At 34.9% G+C, this 14,973-nt stretch overlaps 1 protein-coding gene across 3 annotated transcripts in view; it reads right to left on the bottom strand.

The window, feature by feature from the left end:
- Positions 1 to 2,337: 2,337 nt before the first annotated feature.
- Positions 2,338 to 14,973, bottom strand: part of LOC149835114 (uncharacterized) — a 49,799-nt gene continuing 37,163 nt past the window's right edge. For 2 of the 3 annotated variants that reach the window (XR_016432818.1, XM_090011698.1), the window contains 4 exons: positions 6,710 to 6,845; positions 4,475 to 4,661; positions 3,024 to 3,106; positions 2,338 to 2,940 (listed from right to left, as the gene is read on the bottom strand). Coding sequence is in view for 2 of the 3 variants with exons in the window: in XM_090011698.1 (XP_089867824.1) it covers positions 2,827 to 2,940; positions 3,024 to 3,106; positions 4,475 to 4,661; positions 6,710 to 6,845 (520 nt within the window). In the remaining variant the exon portion in view is untranslated. Of the gene's footprint in view, positions 2,941 to 3,023; positions 3,107 to 4,474; positions 4,662 to 6,410; positions 6,846 to 14,973 lie in introns of those variants that run through there. The other variant, XM_090011700.1, reaches the window with a different exon arrangement.

The following is a 14,973-nucleotide window of genomic DNA, read 5'->3' as shown; positions in this document are numbered from 1 at the left end:
AAGACATCACTCGTGTAGTGAGAGAACATGTAATGGTAATTCATAGAAACTCGGTATAACCGACGGCAACAAGGTGGAGGAATATGCGAGCATGGGATCCTCCACCCTTGGGATGGGTAAAGCTCAACATTAATAGCATATATAGAGAAGGATGACATGTAATCATGATTAGAGTTTTATGAGAGTTGGATGCTTCACAAGGCCCTGCCCTCCATATTGACATATTGTACCATTTTGAAAGACTACAGGTAGATATCTAGCAAATTTAACCCGGGGAAATGAACAAAACTTGGAAAGATCACCCCCAGTTTGGCACCCACTGTTGGAAGGGTGATTTTGTATACTCCTTGCTGAAATTAGATTCAATCAATGAACTGGTACGTGGCTGCCTGACCCAAGCTTCACTATCAAAAAAAAAAAAACTGATACATGGATCATGTTTTCTCCATAAAAAAATGATGGTTGGAGCCTTGAAAATTTACAAAGATTTTGATTCATTGATTTTTCAAACCTCATAAAAACCTGTCTATATATTGAAATTGAACATTACAAGAACCGATCCCTATAAAATCAAATACCTAGATCATATCCGTATGATTAGAGTTTAAAACTAAAAAAAAAAAAAATCATTTAGCATTATATATATATATATATATAGAGAGAGAGAGTAGAACTTGGGTGCTTAATGAGTTTTTATGGTTCTTTTTGTTTTATATTTAATATTTTGACTGTACAGATGTGATCTATGTACTTTATTTTATAGGGATCAGCCCATGAAGTGTTGGATTCCGACACATGGGTGGATTTTTATAAGCTTCAAAAAATCAACGGTCTAAAATATTTGTAAATTTTTTACGTTCCAAATGTCATTTTTTTCATCGAAAACACATGATCCAAGTGTGGATTCCTCGTAAATCGATCATGCCCAACACATTTATGGGGTTGAAACTGCAAAAAAAAACACCGAAAGAGCAGAAAAAATCCATTAAGCATGTATCATTAAGCACCTACGCTCTAAAATATATATATATATATATATATATATATATATATATATATATATATATATATATATATATATATATATATATATATATATGGTAGCTGCCTACAACTTTTCTAGCCTACCACCAGTCTATCGAGCTCTACATGCTTGATTTTATAAGAATGGGCTTTTGAATCATTCGATTCAGGTTTTTATACGGTTTAAAAATCAAGTCTAAACTTTACTTAAATATTCAAAGCTTATAATTATATGTTTTTTTTTATCAAACAAAATATGATCCAAATATAGTTTCCTATCAAATTGGTCATGTCAAACACATCTCCAGGGTCATATTTGAAAAAACAACCCAAAAACACTCGCTCTGGTGATAAGCTAGAAAAGATGTAGACAGCTACCACTATATATATATATATATATATATAGGTGAAAATTGTATTGACCAAATCTAACAACAAGGATGTATTCAATATGATTTGTTTGCCAAAGATCTGACCTTGGACTACGCCTTTGTGACATAAGAACATTGTGAACTATTGATTTTTCATGCCCTTGAAATAACAGATTAAATATAACAATCATATGATTCAAAACCCGTCGTAGGCACCCTATGCCTTTCAGACATAAGAACATAATTTTCTGAGTTGTCAAGTATGAGAATATTGTGAACTATTGATTTTTCATGCCCTTGGAATAACTGCTTACATTTCACAATCACATCATTCAAAACCTGTCATAGGTATGCTAATTTTGGGTGTCTCCTTAGTGACGAGTAGACATCTTGCAAGACTAAGACGTACGAACATTATTTTAATATTTTAGTAATTTCAATATTATTTCAACAAAAATATATTCACTTTTAAAATATCAAAAAAAAGTTTTTATTGATTCAAAAAAATTTCTTTACCCTAAAAGCTTTCAAACTTGCGAGTCATCACGTGTCCTATATCGAAGTATATTTGTGACATGGTCCAACTTACACAAGTTTTTTAATTTAAAAAATAAAACTGTTTTTTGAACTCAGCAAATAAACCATGAATCGACACAGCTTACACCGATGATTTCCAATTCAATGGTTAATATCTTCGTTACCACCAAATATTTACACATATATGCATCCCCATCTTCACTCGGCACTGCTAAATCCATTCAAAAATCATAGTTGCAGGTGTTTAATTTAATCTAAAACCGTAGATGCATTCATGTCCATGCCCAACACCATTCAGATTTATCAGCGGGTTTGTGTTGGTACTCGTGGAATGGACAAATCTATGAAAAGTGAGTGCACTTATAGTTGTCTCATGAAATCGGTGACAACGCAAGTGATTCATCCATTCTACAATATCCAAAGCTGCATTGAGCAAACTAACATGTACAATAAATTACATAAATGTACAGGTGAAAAAAATTAAACCATACAAGGAAGCTTTTAACCCTATACAAAATATTACTCGCCGATTTTTTTACTGATAAATCTGTGTGCTAGCATACAGATCTGGATTTTCCAAAATGGAGAGAGCACGACTCTTGGAGAGTTGTCCTAGCTACATGCCCTTTGTTAGCATCACAGCAGCGCACCAAGACTTCACTTAATCAACAGTTGCACAGTGGGTCATCAGCATGTGATCCTGGGGAAAAGCCAATTTCCTGCCATAAACTGATGGACAGCATATGCTCTGTCCCTATGTCACGATATTCCAATTTACTCCTGTGTCGTGTCCCCTTATATACTACTCTTAATGTAAATTTAACAACAGCATCTCACGCCCTTTTAGCCACATCCATGTGACATAGCTCTATCGCACTCTTTATGCAAAGTCAAGTTAATGAAAGGCCTTCTTGTGTATATCTAGAATCAGATCATTCAATTCAGGGAATATTGAAACCAATAACAGCTCCAAGACACTGTATGCTAGCTGCTTCACACACGTTGTGGACTGCAAATAGAAGACGTGCTGGGTTAAGAAAAAATAATAACTAACATAACTTTATGGATATCATTAAACAACAAAAGTCTTGCCTGCAGAAAAAAGTAGACATCTTTTGCACAACGTTGATACGGTTTCTGCCCAATCAAACTGACAAGAGTGGATGGAGCTCCTCCTGACAGCAAAAAATCTAGTTCAATCAATTTCTGAAATTTCCTAAGATTTAACTCAGATTATTCATCAATAAATGACAAAGGGAAGGAGGATAAATCAAGAATTCAAGATGGAAAAATGAAAAACATAAGTTGCTGAATCAATACTTCAAAACTCATGATAAGTCATAAATTTGAGCGGATATCCATAATTTACAATTTGAGTGGACAAAAATGCATAGCATTGATAAGTTCTGTTTATGTCCATGTACGAAGAGATTAAGCAATTACCAAGCACAGAACAGAAAACTTTTACAAGAATATTGTGCTGCTAGATCATAAGTTTGGACGAAATTGTGGAACCTATTTAATCTGGTTACACATGAGGAATGCTTGGTGGATAGGTGTCGTTTGGGATTTGGAGATGGGATATCACGTTTCAACATTTTGTCACCCAATGAGTTTGAAGAATGGTTCACCTCTTAATCAAGAGGCAGCTGGTTACGGATTTAAAAATTCAGAAGACCATTATTTGGAGTTGTTCCAAAACCTGCATCTTTCACCACTAAATCATGTTACCTGTCATTGCTGGATCAAATGAATGCCCTTTCCCCTAAAAGGGAAGATTTGGGATCCACATAAAACTCCTATAGCTTTTGCATTTTCATAGCTGAAATCATCTGATAAAAGTTGAAACCCCAATGTCACTCCATCTCAAACAGCTATGATATCATATGGCAAGTTGCTGCTACATGTGGTGCAGAAGAAATGGCTTGGCTTCTGTTTTGGGTTTGTCCCATATTTAGGGAACACCTCTACTAGCATGGCTGGATCAGACTTTTGAATATTGGGGAATATAATTTACTATTGGCACCTTGAGTTTGGAAAAAAGAGAAAAAGTGGAGTATTCTTTGGCAACTATAGGTCTTTTATAGCATTGTGGTACATATGGTGTGAGCAGAACAATCAGATCCTTGAGAATATTAAGAGGCATTATGGTGATCCACTGCAGAATTCAGTCCCAGCCAATCCATTATGCTGGTAGAAGAGTTGGGTTGGACACTCGTTGACTGCAGTGGCTGCGCACAGTACTACTCAATGATGAATGCTACATCGTAGCCAAGAAATTATGATTTAATTCCCAGGTCTTCCTTTCAAAATGTAGCATTCACACTGATGATGATTATAAATGAGGAAGAAATACTTCATCCAAATGTCCATATACTCCATGCAAGCCAAGTTTATAACTGTATAAGGGAGACAAACAAAGGATCATCATACTACCTAAACAATGCCAGACATTCAAAGAACAAAATGTATAACTTATAGCTCAACAAAGGCAGTTGAATAATAAATTAATACATCTTAAAAAAACATATATAAATACTCACGAAGGATCATTCTTTTAACATCATTGGCTCTACGAGCGGCTTCTCGCTGCATCTCAAAGGAGGCAGGTGAAGTATTAGCAGCACCTAAGCCTACAGTTGATCCTGGCTTCTGACAAAATTCTTCACTGCTCAATTTGTTTCCATCATCGTCCACCTTCAGAAAAAATGTACCCTTGGGCCAGAGAACCTGGGAATATATGCAATTCAGTAAGAAGTTTTGCATACAGCATATCTGGTTAATAGTAGAATTATGTTGCACACAGTTAATGCATAATGCAGAACAAGAAGGCCCAAAAGAAAGCAAAGGCATCATCAGCAAACTATTTGGTTGCCAGGGTTATTCACAAATTTGGGGACCATCACAGCACCAGTAAGAAAGGTGGATTCAGACCAAATAGAAAGAATTAGGAAAAGAGAGACCATTAAAGACTTGGAAGGAGTGAGTGAGAAATGATATGGAAAACTGTAACGTGACAGGTTGTAGTTCTGGACAGGAAGGAAGGGAGAAGCAAGACCTGCAAAGCAGGGCTTCATAATGATGATGATGGGACATTTAAAAATTTGCTTCTAGTTATACTCTCACTCATTTTAGCCACCCAATATAACTAGATTTGACAGTCATTCGGGACTCGGGAGTAAATCTTCCAATAAGATTTTAATGAAACCAATTTAGGAATTAACCTAGGGAGGCAGTTTTATCACTCATAAAATCTAAGCTTATTTCTTTACCTATTTGTGAACTTATGGAACTTATATAGTTGGATAACAGAACTAGATTGAGGCTATGTGTAGACACAAGTTCATCTAGGTCAATTTTTGTTAGCATTCAAGCAGGACTAGTTACGCAAAAACGCGCTATCTTTGAATCTAAATCAGATCTACATATATAGGCTAGGTGCTGGCTTCCTGGATCCAGTCAACCGATCTTAGCCTATGTTAGGACTCAGATGGGCACAGGTTGATCCAATTCAAATCACTCGATCTAGAATGGACCACGTGGGTCTAGGTAGGTGGGTAAAATTGGTTAAAGTCAAACTCTCATGAGTTGATTTTAACGAGGCCTTTCTCTTTATAACATCTTTAATCTCCAGTTGAAACAGAAAGAGAAAACGGAAAAACAACTCCCTTTTTATTAACCATTTCTAAATGTCATTTCTAGTTGGATCTAAAATAGGTCCAATTTTTGTATCCAATGGCGTAAAGTAAGGGTTCTGTTTAACTGGAACATGTGTGTGCATGCCCGTGCATGCTCTCACCAAAAAGATAGCCAAATAGTGCCTAGTGGTGTGTGTGTGTGTGTGTGTGTGTGTGTGTGTGTGCGTGTGTGTGTGTGTGTATATATATATATATATATATATATCTTGAATTATATCTTTTCTGACAGGCAAACTGGGGGATCAACACTGGGAATAGAACCCAAGGTCACCCTCAGTTATGACAGTGTGATGTTCCTTATCTCAGTCGACCCCATCAGGTATTGAAACAAACAGTCGATATTTGAAAGAGACACGCAAATTGCACTGAGGCTGTCCATCTGAATGTTCAATGTGCTCTTAGGATGTGTGTGGGAGAGATTTGGAAAAGTCAAGATTTATGATGGATTGGATCATCCTGCAGAAGTCCATTAGTGGAGTTATAAATGTATGATTCATGTCCTAAATCTATATTCAGTTAGTCAACTTAATTTGTTGTGATTCTGTATACTTATTTTGCAATTTCTGATTGCCTTGCCAACTTTTCTCTCTTTAATTGAAAGCATTACTTTCCTACACCAAAAATTAAAAGGAAAAAAAGAAGGCTTTATGCCTAATAAGTCAGTTATTACTGTTAAACCATTCTTTGATTTTACCAACCATCCTCCATTTAACACATTTTGAATGGATATCTTTTATAAAATGATGATATCGATGCTTAATTATAATTGCACAATAATATGTTTTTGTTTTCATTTTTCTGACTTTTTTAAATATTTTGAATGGCTCATAAGCCATTCTTCCAACTGCTTTCTCTTGTCCCGAAAAGCCTTTGCTATTGAATAAGGCTAAATATTTTGAACTGCTGATACCTTACCAAAGCATTTCTTACATCATATAATAACATAATAACACTTTATCCATGACAAGGAGAGGCTTATGTTGCATAGTTTAATGATGTGGCAGAAATGTCCTGTGACTAAAAAGTTGAACCAAATATGATTCTTAAGACAAAATCCATTTTCATAACTTACAGACTTACATCTTGAAGCCATTTTATTCCTTGTGCAATAACATCCTCCATACGAAGCCATTGAATTTGTCTCAACAACCAATCATCAATAGCATCCTCCATCACTAATTGTAGAATCTGCTTTGACATCCAGAAAACTTGCCTTCTACAAGAAGTATAACAAGCAAAATCATTTATTCAAGTGATTGAAGGAACCAACTTGATTCAAACACTTCTTTTATTAGATGAAAAGACTTTATTACAATAACTAAATATAAAATACAAGACATGGCTTATTTCACAATGAAAAGCACAAAAACTAGAGGAAAAAAACAGGAAAAGCATTGAACTGATACATGACAAAACCTTAGTTGTTGAAAGTGGCAGCTAGGCAGCCTATGCATAGGGACACCACCTAGGCTTATGGGTCAAGGTGGTAGGCCCTTGTTTTTTCCACCTAGGCTGCCTACGCAGCGCCTAGGCAGTCTCTGCCTAGGCGCAGGAACATGGTTGTCATTTTTTAAAAAAAATTGTCTCCTTCCTTTTTTTCTTTTTCTTTTTTCTTACTCCTGCTCCAAAAGCTTTATTTTTTGTTCTCACAATTTCTTTTTCTTTTGCTTTTCTTTTTTACCTTTTTATTTTTTTATTTATTCTTCTTTCACCTTTCACCCCTCTGCCATTTCTTTTTAATCCTCTTCTGCTTCCTCTCGTCCTTTTCCCCTTTTCTTTTTTTTTCTTCTTCCTCCTCTCACCCCTCCACTCTCTTCTTTCTTTCTTCCTTTTCTCCATTTATTTCTTCTTTTTTATTTTTGTTGTTTACATGTATGCTTGTGTTTTTAACACACACACACAACAACAACAACTATGCCTTCCTCCTAAAACAATTGGGGTCGGCGATATGAACCAAAAAAGAAAATCATTTTGGGTCTTCCACATGAATCCTTCTCCTCCAATCATTTTTATCCAATGCCATGTCATCCGTGAGGTTCAAAGCATTCATATCCTTTCCTATCACCTCCATCCATGTCTTCCTAGGCCTACCCCGACCTCTTTTAACTAATATATTTTCCCATTTCTCCATCCTTCTAACTGGAGCATCAATAGGCCTTCCCCGAATATATCCAAACCACCGTAAATGATTCTCTCTCATCTTATTTTCAATGGGTGCAACGCCTACCTTCTTACGTATCTCCTCGTTCCGAATCTTATCTTTTATTGTATTTCCACACATCCATCTCAGCATACGCATCTCAGCTACACTCATTTTTTGAATATGATGTCTCATGACAGCCCAACATTTCGTACCATATAGTAAAGCAGGCCTAATCGTCGCCCTATAAAACTTTTCCTTCAACTGCAATGGCATTCTACGATCGCACAACACTCCAGTTGCACTCTTGCATTTCATCCACCCAACCTTTATCCTATGATTTACATCTCCATCAATTTCTCCATACTTTTGAATGATAGATTCTAAATATTTGAAACAATCATCCACTGGTATTTCTTGCTCACCAAGCTTCACTACACTCCCATCACTACTTCGTTGCTTACTAAACCGACATTCCATGTATTCTGTCTTACTCTTACTCAACTTAAAACCTCTTGCTTCCAATGTTTGTCTCCATAATTCTAACTTAGCATTAACTTCAGCTCTAGACTCATCAATCAAAACAATATCATCTGCAAACAACATACACCACGGCACATTTTCTTGAATTGATCTCGTAAGTTCATCCATCACTATAGCAAATAGGAAAGGGCTTAAAGCAGATCCTTGATGTAACCCAACCGTTATAGGAAAATTGGTTGTCACCCTTCCACACACACACACACACACACACACACACATATAAACTATTTGTAATAAGTAATGCCCTTTAGGGGTATTTTCATCTTTTTCCTTCATTGCAATAAGTACTGTCCACTAGGGACAGTTTTGTACTTTTTCTTATTTTCATATTTTTGTCTTTTTTTATCAAGCAAGGGGATCTTTTGTCCTCTGAACCAAAGAGCTGTTGGGAGCTCTCAACAGCTCTATTTGGGAGCTCCCTTCTCTCTTGTCCTCCATAAATATGAGACTTCTTGTCCCTATTTATTAATGCTTCTCTTAAGTATTTTAGTGCGATAAAAGATATATTTTTTATGTTGATAGTTTTGATCTTCTTGACTCTTTGAAGTCTTGTATGCACTTTGTGCTTGTGAAGTGCCTTAGTGCTTTGTGTATTATCCTATATTGGGCTTGTAGTGCATGTGCACTTTGTTTTGTATTTTCGCATACTTCATTACATGGTATCAGAGCCATATTGTTCTTGGATTTGTGGAGAGTGGCCATCAAGTGTTAGTGTGCTCATGGTGATTGAGGTGATTCAAAGAGAGATATTCTTTCATATTTACTTCTTTATCTCCCTCTTCCTTCTCACATTCAAAATGGAGCATGATTCAAAGATAGATCTTTCATTCGAACTAAATAGCACAAACTATATGATATAGGCTTCCACCATGGAGAATAATCTTAAGAAAGAAGCTTTGGGGATACGTGATGGACATTATTCCCGAACCTCAACTTTAGCTCGTCAAGCAAGAAGGAGAACAAACTAGAATTCTTGAAGGAGATACTCGTGTCAAAGTCATTAGTCAGTATCAATCCAAAGTAGAGGATAAAAAAAAATTGCATGGCTTATGAACAATGTTGACATAGAAATATGTGTCAACATTGCTAAGTTTAGAAAGGCCAATAAAGCATGGTCATTTGTGAAAGGTATGCATACCCAAAAAGATCTTGCAAGGCAATATTTTTTGCAAGAAAAGATAAAAACTACCAAGCAAAAGGACATGAGTGTCTGCGACTTTTTCAGTTACTATCTCCTCCTCTATGGGATGAGTTGGCATTTCTAGAGCCAAAATGGGTTGTCATTAAATATGTAGAGCCTAGGTGACAACAAATAAAAAGAGAGCAATTCTTTTAATTTTTGCATGGCCTTCACCACGAATATGAGCAAGTGAGATCTTCCTCTCTTCATAGATCTACTCGTCTTCCTCTAGAGGATGTCGTTGCTGAAATATGCCAAGAGAAAACTCGTCTTAGTATTTCTAAAAAAGAAGAAAATTAAATGAATGCGGTATCTAAGCACGACAACCATGTGAAGTCTTACAAACCTCCACACTTTGGGAGGCAAAGTAACTATACTAATAATAACTATAGTAGTAGTAACTATAGTAGAGGTAACTACAATAGTGGAAACTATGGTGGAAGAAAAGGTATTTGCCACTATTGTAATGAGTCGGGACATATAAGGCCTAATTGTCTTAGGCTCAATGGTAATTTCAAGAACAAGGTGGCTTCCGTTAAAGAATTCACACTCAAGAAGGAGGGGACAAGCAAAAGAGGAGACACTTTTTTTCTTTCTCAATTATCGGAGGCACTTTAACAAATACACAAGTCATCATCTACATCCGGTGCTGCTACTGCCTCTTCTTCTCCTCCAAGTATGTGTTATTGGATTCTTGATTCAGGGGCCTCTTTTCATATGACCCCTTGTAAGGATTTTTTTCCGATATATGCACCAACTCAGATTTATCATTTGTTTCAAGTGTCGATGAGACCTCAAAAATTGAAAGCATTGGGACTTTAAATTTAAATTCCTATGAAAAATTCCTTGTTTCCAAAAATATGAGTTGTTCCTAAACTTAATTTAATATTTTTTTTGTTTCTCAAATATCTTATTATGGATGTAAAATCTCTTTCTCATTAAAAGGTTGCACCATGCCGGATCTCTGATCCGAAAATGGATTGGGCAAGGAACTAGAAAAGATCTTTATTGCATGTATTTTTTGTCCTCTAAGTCATTTTGTAATTATGCTCAAGAAAGGATATTGAAATATGACACAAAAGACTTAGACACCCAAGCTTTTCCAAGATGTATCTATTCTCATTTGTGAAGACTTGTTTGAATGAAAAATATATTACTTGTAAACATTATATCTTTGAAAAAATGAAATATATTATCTTCCCTTAAAGAACTTTTATTGTTGGTGCATTCAGATGTATGGGGACCTTTTCCAGTCAAATCAAAGGGTGGTAATTCTTATTATCTTGTTTTCATTGATGACTTTATGCATGGGTCTACTTCCTTAATTTAAAATCAAATATTTTTTCTTCTTTGAAGAATTTCATATAACGAACAAAAATCATTTTCAAAGTAATATTTTTATCCTAAGATCTTATTGGGGCGGAGAATATATCAAATGAGTTTCAAAATTATTTAAGAAAAAAAAAAGTATTTGTCATCAAAGATCATATCCTAGAACACCTCAACAAAATGGGTTGGCCTAAAGAAAGCGCATGCATATCATAGAAACCGCTAGAACCTTAATTTATAAAAATGTTCCTAAAAAGTTTTGGGTCGAAGCCGTTTTAACCTACATATATTTAATAAATAGAATGCCCTCATCAGTTTTGCAAAATACCTCTCCATTTGAAAATTAATCAAAATACCACCTGATTTCAAAAGGTTACATATTTTTACTGCAAATGCTTTGTACTTTCCTACAAAAATGATAAATTGTCTCCAAAAGCAATTGAATATGTCTTCATGGGATATGGAGAAACGCAAAAAAGATATAGACGTTTTGATTTTAAAAATAACAAACTTTACTTGTCAAGGATGTGAATTTCTTAGAAAAAAAATGGTTTTGATAAAAAAAGTAACAAAGAAGAAGTAGACTATGCTTTCTTGTTTGATTTCTTGCCAATGCATAAAAATGATTCTTATGAATCAAATTATGGTGAATTAAGTTATAGTAGTGATATCTCTTTGTATGATCAAAATCCTGATAGTGGTAATTGGGAATCATTTCACAATAATGATAATTTAGTTGAGAACCCTTCTCAAAATATTCAAGCTTATACCCAGGGTAGTCAAGAAAACCAAACAAATTCTTATGAGAGATACTCTATAGACCTTTCATTAAATGAAACTCCTAGTAAGATGTGTCAAATAGAAACACCCCTCTTAGGAAATACGATAGAACTTTCATTCCACCTAATAGGTTTGTATCCTATGAATCCTTCTAACCATTCATTTTTATCATGAACCCTCTCATTACAGTGAAGCCAAAGATTTTCATCATTGGATTGAAGCTAGGAATTTGAACTTGAAGCACTTTATAGGGCCCATAATTGGAAGATAGTGAATCTACCTTTTGGAATGAAATCTACAGGATGCATATGGGTTTAAAGGTTAAAACTAAAAGTGATGGAACCTTAGAGCAATACAAAAATAGGTTAGTTGCCAAAGGTTATGCACAACAATATGGAATTGACACTACGAAGAAACATTTGCTCTTGTAGCCAGAATGACTACAGTTAGAACTCTCATAACTCTTTTGCTCCTGTAGCCAGAATGACTACTGATAGAACTCTCATAACTCTTGCATCCACCCAAAATTGGTCTATTTACCAACTAGATGTGAAAAATGCATTTTTCAATGGTGATCCTAGTGAAGAAGTCCAGATGGATCCTTCGACAGGTTTTAAGATTGAACAAGAAAAAAATTGAGAATTAAGAAAGGCTTTATGTGGTCTTAAACAAGCTCATAAGGTTTGGAATGACCGATTCAGCACTTTTATGATAAAATTGGGTTTTTGATTATGTTGTATTGACACTGCTCTCTTTGTTAAGAATATAGGTACAAATATTATAATATTGTTGCTATATGTTGACGATATGATAATCAAAGGAAGTGAGTAAAAATAAATCTATGTTAAAAGAAATTTTGATATGTCTTGACCTGGGTTTCTTGAGATATTTTTTAGGTATTGAGATTGCCTATTTCTCTAATGGATATATCTTATCTCAGAAGAAGCTGGCAGCTGACATTTGTGTTAAGTCAGGCATTTCTAACGACAAGAAGGAAGAGACTCCTGAGGTTGTCAATACAAAATAAAAACATGAAGATGAAACTCTTCTTGAAGATCCTACACAGTATAGACAGCTGATCGGATCCCTCACCTATTTGTCCATTACCATACCTGACATATCCCATGGAGTTCATGGGATCAACCAATTCCAACATGCTCCAACGATTGTGGACATGAGTGTAGTATTAAGGATTATTTGATACATTAAGAATTAAATAAGCAAAAGGTTTTTCATATACTCATCCTCTTCTTTAAATTTGCTTGCTTATACTGATGCTAATTGAAAATGAAACCCTAATGATAGAATCTCAACTACTAGTTTTTGTGTTTTCTTATAAGATTTTATAATTTCATGGAGGTGCAAGAACCAAAGTATCTTTCTCCTCAAGTGAAGCTAAGTATCGTGAGATGACTACGACAATAACGGAGCTTGTGTGGCTAGTGATCATCTCAAATCCTTCGAAGATGTGTTGTGATAATAAGAGTGCAATCTACATTGCGAGCAACCACACCTTTCATGAATAAACCAAACTCATTGAGATGGAGAGGAACTATTGAGTTTATGTATGTTAGATCGGAGTACCAGCTTGCAGATTTCTTCACTAAAGTTCTTGTTGCACCTCGGTTTATTTTCTTCCTTAACAAACTTTCAATAATTTCACCATAAGTTTGAGTGGGGGTGTTAATATAATATATATATATATATATTATGTTATAAATTGTTTATAATAGGTAATGCCCTCTAGGGGCATTTTTGCCTTTTTCATCATTGTAATAGGTATTGTCCACTAGGGACGGTTTTGTACTATTCCTTATTTTTTATATTTTTGTTTTTTTATCAAACAAGGGTCTCTTTGGTTCTTTGAACCAAAGAGATGTTGGGGGCTCCCAATGGCTCTATTTGGGAGCTCCTTTGCCTTCTATAAATATGGGACTTCTTATCGCTATTTATTAATGCTTCTCTTGAGCATTTTAATGCAATAAAAGATATATCTTTTATGTTGATTGTGTTGATCTTCTTGACTCTTTGAAGTCTTTATGCACTTTGTACTTGTGTAGTGTCGTAGTGCTTGGTGTATTATCCCATATTGGTCTTGTATGCATATGCACTTTGTTTTGTATTTTTACAAACTTCATTACCACACACACACACGCGCGCGCGCGAGAGAGAGAGAGAGAGAGAGAGAGAGAACGGGGTTCATCATGTCCCCTTTTTCTTTACTTAAGACCCTCCAAATATCAAAGTTAGGTGTTTTATGCTCAATTTGAACCATTAGATGTGGTTATCAATATTTATTTATTAAAAAAACAAGTTTTATTTCAAATTGATTTGACGTAAAAATGTAAACATTTTATCAAGAAATTTTGGTACGATATCAACCGATGATTTTTTTACCTCTTTAAAATACACATCTGACCATAAAGATGCTTAATCAATTACATATTCTCTATTAAAAAACAATCATAAACACATCCAGCGGTTTTGATCGAACATAAAACATCTAAAAACTATGATTTTTGGAAGGTCCTAATAGTGACCTAACAAAAGAGGGACAGGATAATCCTCATTCTCTCTCTCTCCCTCTCTCTCTATGTATATATATAATTATATAGAGAGAGTAATCAGATATGTTCAATATTATGCAATTTCATGAATTTTGCGACATGTGACACTGAATTATACTTCATTCATTGTTACATTCATATGTTTGTTATTAAATTTAACTATTTATTGTAATATTTTTAATTTTTTGATGTTCTATTTTTTTTTATCCCGTCTAGGCTCTGACTAGTCCTTTTAGGGGTCTTCTGCCTAGGCTCTGACAAACACTTTTGACAACTAAGGACAAAAATTGGTAAAAGGCACGAATGATCATCAACATACCCACTATCACCAATTAGAAAAAATGCAATGGTTAATGGAATCCATGTTTTAGTTTAAAACACACTGAATTTTAAGGCAGTTATCCAGATTCACATGCTAATTTAGTCCCTTGCAACTATTTTATTATAATTAAACTGATGTATACACGAAGCATATGGTAATGCAGAACTGGTTGAGCTTATGATGCATCCTCTTTCCAAAAATCATACTTAAGAAGCATACGCCATCATTGGAAACCTGCTATTGTCAGAACTTGAGAAATTATTATCCAAAAACATTGAACTTAGAGTGGTTGAGGCATGTGTCTGTAATGTTGGGGGTTAGTCCAGAGTTCAATGCTCTTGGAATGGCCCATGATTACCACACAGATATTTGTAGTGCCAGTGTCAAGAAGGAAACTTTAAAACTATCATTCATATATGAAGTTTGTCTTCATTTTGTTCTAGTTTTATCACAATTGGCCATTTTGTGGTACAAAATTCTAAC

Source organism: Nuphar pumila, chromosome 6, assembly GCF_984573655.1.
Source record: "Nuphar pumila chromosome 6, dmNupPumi1.hap1.1, whole genome shotgun sequence".
Classification (NCBI taxonomy): domain Eukaryota; kingdom Viridiplantae; phylum Streptophyta; class Magnoliopsida; order Nymphaeales; family Nymphaeaceae; genus Nuphar; species Nuphar pumila.
This window is presented reverse-complemented; position numbering and strand designations above follow the sequence as displayed.